At 28.8% G+C, this 8,642-nt stretch overlaps 1 protein-coding gene across 1 annotated transcript in view; it reads left to right on the forward strand.

The window, feature by feature from the left end:
- The window catches only part of LOC108690813 (PDZ domain-containing protein 4), a 329,783-nt gene extending 328,700 nt beyond the window's left edge, over positions 1 to 1,083 (forward strand). The window contains exon 7 of the mRNA XM_018198313.1: positions 674 to 1,083. Coding sequence (XP_018053802.1) covers positions 674 to 997 — 324 coding nt within the window. The 3' untranslated portion in view covers positions 998 to 1,083. The remainder of the gene's footprint in view (positions 1 to 673) is intronic.
- Positions 1,084 to 8,642: the final 7,559 nt, after the last annotated feature.

An 8,642-nucleotide genomic window follows, 5' to 3' on the forward strand; every position in this document is an offset into this window, starting at 1 on the left:
TAATATTATTTAATTACATGTGAAAGTTAACAGAAACTCAGGATGAAGAGAGCGCAAATTAACATCATTTCTTTGAATCGCATCGAATGAAATATTAGTCCTGTCAAAAAGCCATCTGACTATTTTTTTCGTATATAAATAGCATTAAATAATTTAGTACTCTACCAAATTTCAGATTTTACAAAATAGTTACGTTACATTTTTTTTGCAACTTTAAGATAGTGCTAATGCTACATGTTCTGGCGCTGAGCTGCCTGATGGTTATATTTTTACATCTTATATAATCTTATATAATCTTATATAATCTATCGGTACATAAATTTTCAGCTTTTATTGTAGAAAATACTTTTGTGACACTACTTTTTTTGACATCTTTGAAGGAATGCAGACACCAGGGTTTTAACGCCTGATTCTAGCATTTTGCTTTTTATCCTGAATACAGTCAAATATAAAAAAATCTAGATTTTAGAAAATTGTTACGACTTTTTCACGCAGTCTCCCGAACGAGTAATACGTAAAATTCAATAGAATTATACAAGAACACTTAATATCCAGACCGTTAAAGATATTTATATCGTGTTCTTACATGTACGGTCCTATGAGACTTAATATTTAATTTATTAATTTTGTTATTCATATTTATTTATTTATTTTTTACATTATTATTTATCAGGTCGGACGCTATTGGAGCAAAGAGGAGCGTAAATGGCAACTGGAACGTGCACGCGAGCGCAAGCAACGTCAACAGGAACTGTTACTGCAGCAAGAACAGCAGCAACAGACTAACGATCTGCTGATATGCGAACATACAGAGGATAAAATGTCCAAGAAGCCATTGAATATCGTTGAGCTAAGTTATAAGAAGATGGTGCGTAAAAAAACTCTGAATGATTTTACCACCGTCCAAGAAATGTTGGTTCACGGAAATAGAATGGGCACAAGAGGATCTGGCACGAGCAGGAAATTAATGGGTCTACTGTCGGTTACCACGGTGTAGACCCGCGTATCCTTCATAAAAATTAATCATTCAGATATTGAAATTCCGGAAATGAATACAAGATGTTTTACGGACACATAAGTGACTTTCAGACCACGCCAAAGAAAATTTGAAATCTTGAGCAGCGTAACACTCATCTCGAATTATCTTTTATATCAACCTCTCGCCTGCAAAAATGTGCCTCACACAAGTCGCGAAGGCAATGTTATAAAGTTGCAATAAAGACTTTTGCATAACACTTTATAACGCACAAAATGTAAGGCATAAAAAATTAAGTTATGAGAATATGAAATAAAAGACTCTGATTGACTCTCTTGTGTCTCATGGTGTTACATAAGAGGACTCAAGCAAAAAAACCTTCGCAAAAGCTTAATGCATAAAGCATAAAGCATGAGAAAATCAATAAATTAAAGTCTTTTATTTCATGAAGAGAAAGGAAATGAATTTGATTGGTTTATTTTCTTATGCGTTATGTATTATGCAAGACTATGTTCCCGTCCAAAGTCTGTATACCTTATAGAGGTTCTAATCAATGAATCGATAATCGGAAATTGGAAGACTCAATTTTAGTCGTACAAGTTAGCTATTGGTCAACTTCATCAATTAAGACTTTTGACTACTGACTTATTCTAAAACTTCAATTAAAGCGGCTAGCACAGATTCTTGCATATAAGACATAAGAAAATCAATTAAAGTTTTTTATTTCATGGAAAAGAAGAAAATAAAGGATCCTGATTGATTGATTTTCTTATGTTTTGTGTAAAAATCTGTGCTCTCAGCTTAATCCTTTTTTTAGTTAAAGATTAAAAAAAAATTGTTTATAAAAATTGTCCACATGAGATTGCTTGTGTTTGATTTATCTACATACGATAGATATAAGGAATAGATAAACTAGTATGAATACCTAGGAAATATATTTGCTTTTTATCAATAAAAACTATCTGCCTTTAATACAGATTCTATTCTTGTTGAAGTAGATACTGTACTTGAATATATATTCAATATATTACTATATCTGTACTTTGATAAAAATATAAAGCTTATTAAAGAATGGAAAATCAAAGATAGATTGATAATGTATTATATTGTCAAAGATAATGTTCCTATAATAAGAGTTAGGACAAAATTGTCTTAGTCGTAACTTTTGATTGATTGTCGAAATCTGTCATAATAGCCAATCGCGAGTTTTAACTGAATTGCAATAGCCAAAACAACCGCGATTTATAAGCAAATCATATATTTGATATTATCCCTTATCTTTATTATCTTTCTTTATTATGGCAGTAAATAATATAATATTTGCAGAGATTTGATTAAGAACGTTTCTTCTAACCATACTATGTTCATTTAATCAAACTCAGCTACATGTTAAGAATCTTTATTTTAGCATATATAAGAGCACAATTAATAGAAATTAAAATGTTTATAACGGTTGAAACTGGATCTTTATTGCTTAAATAATTCAATTTTGAATTACTATATATATCATACATGTATACTTGCATATATAGTATGTATAGTACATATTGTAGTCTTTCGAATTGCGCGCCGAATTGTTTTTCCGAATTATAAATGTAATTAAACATGTACAAGAAAACATCTTTCTTTCGGACAACGTAATAAATAATATTAAGAATTTTTATTTTAGATCGCATATGAGAACACAATTAATACTAAAAGAGATACTAAAGAGAAATTAAAATGTCTGTAACGGTCGAAGCTGGATCTTCATTACTTAAACAATTCAATCATGAATTATTATATATATCATATATGTACTTACATATGTACATATTTATATTATAGTCTTTTGAATTGCGTACCAAATTGTTGTCCGGACTATAAACATAATTGAACTACTTTAACAGTAATCACGAATTAAATTGACAAGCAATTTATTTAATAATTTGATGCTATAAACTCGAAAGATCGCTCTCGCGAACACGTACACGCACTCCTGAATCGTTGAAATGGAATATACGTGTGTATTAAAAAAAGGAACAAGAAACGTTTATTAGTGGAAAAACATAGAACACAAAGCACAGTGCAATAAATACTAGAACAGATAAAGACACGTCCGGACATGGCGACGGCTCATATCCGAAAAAAGATTTTGTTGTTAGACAATCAAAAAGCGAATCACTTCGACAAACTCACTTCTTTACAATACGAGTGTCAGCAAGGCACGGGTATAATATTATAAAGATGTTAATATATTGAAAAACTGTTAATAAAAAAAATTACAAAAAATATAACCTCGGTCAGGAATATTGATTGTGTTCTCACATATGCGGTCTAAAATAAAGATTTTTAATATTGTTTATATTATATTTGCTGAAAGAAAGTCGTTGTTTCCTTATACCGATTATTGCGAAGATTATTATGAAAGCCTCGGTGGTCTAAAGGCTTAGGACATTTGTACGGAATAGAGAGAGGGGTTCGACTCTCGATCGAGGTAATATTTTCGAAATAAATTTTTATTAACAGTTTTTCAACATATTAACATCTTTATAATATGATGTCTTGTAACATCAATTTATTAAAATTGCTTGTCAATTTAATTCCCGAGAGTAGTTTAATTGCGTTTATAGTCCAAAAAACAATTCGATGCGTAGTTCAAAAGACTACAATATAATATACATTGCAAGTACATACGTATATATAGTAATTCACTATTTAATTATTTAAAGCAATGAAGATCCAATTTGGACCGTTATAGATATTTTAATTTCTAGTATTGATTGTGTTCTCTCATTCTACATGTGTTTGATGTATCATATTTTCTGTATATCATCTACAATTTCTCTAGTAATAATCAACTTGCAGATGACAAACAAAATCAGTGTTAACGTAAATTTTATTATTATTATTATTAACGACGGCAGTTTTTTATCTTAACTCTTATTATAGGAACACTAGTCAAAAAAATGTGAACGAAAAATTTACCTTTTTTGAACATTTCATTAATTTTCTATTGTCTCTTATGATTATGAATGTCTGTATACGCTTCCCGTGGTATCCGCAAAATGAACATAGAATTATTGTTGTGATAAAAATTATTAGATACCGGGCAATTGAGAGCTTTCATGCGAGGTAATTCTTGTGTAAAACATATGCATTTCAAAATCTTACATGGAAAATTATAAAATAATTGAACGTTCTGGCTAACATCTTCAGCTATTAGAACACTCTTTTTGATAGTCAATGAATAGTCACAAAGTGATAAGTTAAAGAGTGCAGCTAATCTCTCAAATTATAAAATTCAAAAATTATTTGTAACTATTATTCAGCTGTTAGAACGGTGAAAAAAAGAATGAATGACAAAATGGTAAGCAATTACACATGTGCAAATAAAATCTGTATAACTTACTTATATAAATATATAAAATCTGTATAACTTACACACATTACGACCGCATAAATTAAATATGTAAAACAATCAATAATCGTAACAAAAATAAGAATATTGGTGAAAATATAAAAAACAACTGTATGTAACAAAGTCCAGTGTGACAATGACAGTTGAGGCGTACATGTTGTAAATAAAAAACGAGTCAAATAATAAATAAATATCTAAAATATAGATATATGTCATCAAAATTAAATATATAGATTGTTAAACTCATGTAATGATATGATCGTGAATTACTGAAATTTATTAAGAATGTTCACATAAATATGGAAGTGTAGAAATTCTATCAGATTTTAATTTAAACTTCTATTATTTTTTTATATTAAGCATCTCTGTAATTAATCTTGGACCCAAATACATATCTTTCATTGTCAAGAATTTTGATGTTGTCCAAATAAAATTCAGGGTTAAATTGTATTTTATGTTTTAAAACAACAGATTATTTGATTTTTTCTTGATATCATTGCGGTATTTAGTTTCTCTAATTTTTAATTTTGTCCCAGTCTGTCCTAAGACGCGTTACAATCCTTGCAAAAAATTTTATGGACAACATTTTTCTTTGATGAGAGAAACGTCTTTTTGTGCTTTTATAATTCCATCAAGTTTGTTCAAGCTAAAGAAAGATAGTTTAACGTTGAGGTCTTTAGTAGATGTTCTTAAATTTTTTATTAGATTTTTCATTTAGATGTCAGAAAAATATGAAATAGTAAATCATGAACTTTTTCCTTTTTGAATTTTTTCATTGTTAGATGCTTGTAGAAGTATCTGCTTATTTAAAGGGATCCTAAAAGTGTCTGTATTATCGACTAAATCATAATTTTTGTATATCAATTATTTCCTTTTGTTTTATAGATTCGAAAATTCTTTTCCAGGATTAAAGTATACACATTAATAAGTGTGAGGTGGAGTTTGGCCGAGAATGTCAAAAAGTTTCAAAATTGAAATCTTCTGTACCATTTTTTAGTCTAATACAGCGCTCTAGAGTTGACAAATTGCATTTTTATACGAAGCAAATATCACATCGTGATGAAAATGCAATTTGTACTTACAAAATGATAGTTTAGATATTAATAGTTTACATGAGGAAACAATGTCAAATTAAAACGTTATTGTCATATGAAAATTTATGTGTATACGTGACATGCATGAATAAGATATTGATGTAGTGCAGGCCTGTTCAATTTGAGCTCCAAAACGCGAAGACAGAAACATTGACATAAAAAAATTTAATGTTAGTAAGATTTCGGGGAGTAAAGTATTGAATATAGTATTGATGATAGTATTGAATATAGTAAAGTATTGATATAAGAATCTAAGTGATGCTTATTAACATTTTACAGTCCCTGAAATCTTACTCACATTGAATTTTTTGCATCGATGGCTTTGCGTTTTGGCTCAAATTGGAATGGCCTGATGTAGTAGTATGTAATGATGTGTTAACGACACGTATCATAAATCGTATGTAAGTCTCACTTATATTTGGTAATTAATTAATCGTCTTTAGAATCCACTTAAGAGTTCTGCGTTTTCATGAGGATCTTAATCGTGAATTGATAATATAAAAAAATTAACTTTATGGGATAGTCATTATCTAAATAGGTTCTAATTATAAAATTCAGATTTTCTTTTGTAATATTGAGAATGGAATAATAAAAAGTCTTTGTCCGCCATGCTTATCAAAACACCTCTTTTCTGTAAAACAATAAGGTTCTGTAAAACAATAATTAATAAATAATATAAAAAGCTGAGATATCTACTCGAAAAAATTACTTTGTGAAAAACATTGACTCTAATTTGCAATTATAATAACATTGATTATGGGTAACATGGAGGAAATTTAATCTGTCATCTTCAATCTCTAACGTAAATTGTAACTTCGGATGTAGTGAGTTAAATATTTTGAAAAATTCATAAACTAAGTAATTAAAAACAGATGTTTCCTCGTGCCTTCTCATTCATGCTTTCTCTCTTACGCGTTCTTCCTTCACACTGCCTCTCGCGTTCATCCACATCCATATCACTATATATATATCCCTATATATATATATATATGTGTGTATCCTTCCTTTCTCTCCCATTCTCTCCTTCCTCCCTTTCTCCTATCCTCATCCTTCTCTTCTTCGTCCTCTGCCTCTTCCTTTAGCTATGTTATCCATCATTCCTCCTCTCCCTCCTACTCCAATACCCATTGCAATGTTATAGTATATACAGTATCAATTCGCAATCCTCTCAATTCCAGCGTGTACGAAATTGAACAGCACATGCACGAGTTAAATAGATAACCAATCATGTACTGACCCAGATAGTCAACTGACCCAGATAGTCAAATCTGAAGAGAGAGATTTTAAGCAGAGTTTGCTATCAATTTCTGATTGCAGAAAGGCAAATTGTACATAGAATTTGTACTATCAGACAATGTCAGCAAACTACTGTCAAAAATATTACAAAGCCTGATATGCTGTGCTAAATTGGTGACAGAAACCGAACAGAGTCTGCTGCATAACCTGACAGCAGAAACTGAGCAAAGCCTGCTAACATAATCTGACGGCAAATTGACAGCAGAAACCGAGCAAGATCTGTCATTTTCATATATTCCATGAAATGAACTTGATTCTCGTAAGAAGAAAATGTCCAAGAACCCTATAAGAATTGGCGTATATAAATCGAATAGGCAAATTTCCTAGAAAGATTCTCAAGCTCTTTCGGAGTGTACTTTATGAACCGAATATCTTTTGAATATTTTATAATTTTCTCATATGTATTTTGAAATGTAAAGCTAATCGATAATATTTTAACAATAAAACTGTATTGATTATTTTCAATTTTCACAGTATATATATAAATATATAATTATGTATAATATTATATATAATTTTATGCATATCTTTCATGTATGCAACATTTCTTGTAAGAAACCAAGTCGATTTAAATGAAAATAACAGACCTTGCTCGATTTCTGCTTGCAATCTGCTATCAGATCTCTTAACAAACGAAAATGGATTGAAATAGATTGGAAGTTTCCGATCCATCCAAATCCGTATTTTAAATTCATAAAAATGGATTGGATTCTAAATAAAAAATTTTTATACGTGTAAAAGTTTAAATAAATTAAAGTAGTAATGAACGTCAATTGTTATTATTTTAAAACTTTTATACAAAAAATATATGCTTGCTGTATAATGAGAAGGAAACATATTAATATAAAATATACATAAAAATGATTAATTTATTAATTAAAAATAAATAATTTATATATGTAACATTTATTGTACATTTTTATATAGTTTTTTATGTTTTTTTTTAACTATTAAATGAAATAGAATTTATGATATATTTTTACGGCACAACTTTTTTTAACTCAGTTAAATTAAACAAAAAATTTCTTATTCATAATTCTGAATAAAATAGCTTTCATGGCGCATTTTTAAATGAAACAATGGATTTTCTACTTATAATTTTGATTTGAGTAACATTCATAGTCCATTTTAAAAGAAAAACTTATTTTATTCAATTAGAACGAGAGCAGAATGTTACATCAGTTGTAGTCAGTCTGCTAACATTTGATCAAATCTGCTACCAGTCTGTCGATATTCTGCTAATGTTTTGTTATCTGGAGATTTTCTATCGCACTTCTTCTCGCTAATTTTCCATGACGCTTTCTATCATTTAAATGTCCATATAGTCGATATCAACAGCCAAAATTGACAGTAGAAAACATTTGCTGTGCATAGTAAAATCGAAGAACAGTGAATAATCGTGTTAATATATAAGGCGTGTAAAGTTGAATGTGCAGTGAATAGTGACTAGAAAGAAGTGAAAATTAATAGCCAAAACGGAGAATTATTTTCATTTTGAGAGAAAAGTCAAACTGTATAAAGATACAGATTTCTTATTCTCTTTCAAAAAGCACTTTTCGTCTTAACTTTATTATAGATATTTCTTAGAAAATACAAAAAAATTAAAGAACGATGATGATCGATAAATCAAGTATATAATGTATTGTAAAGGAGTGTATTAATGTTATAGAGAAAAGACACTTCTTTATGTTTCCAAAGAAATACGACAGGTATATATTAATTGTTTTATTATTTTGTAAAGCATGTATAAATCAATTGTTAGATTATATTTATAATTTTGTTATTATATATATAATTATTTATTGTTATTACATGTAGAATTTTAATTTTTTAATATACTTACACATATATATATATATATATATATATACAATAG

This window comes from Atta colombica, unplaced genomic scaffold (assembly GCF_001594045.1).
Source record: "Atta colombica isolate Treedump-2 unplaced genomic scaffold, Acol1.0 scaffold37, whole genome shotgun sequence".
NCBI classification, from domain to species: Eukaryota; Metazoa; Arthropoda; class Insecta; order Hymenoptera; family Formicidae; genus Atta; species Atta colombica.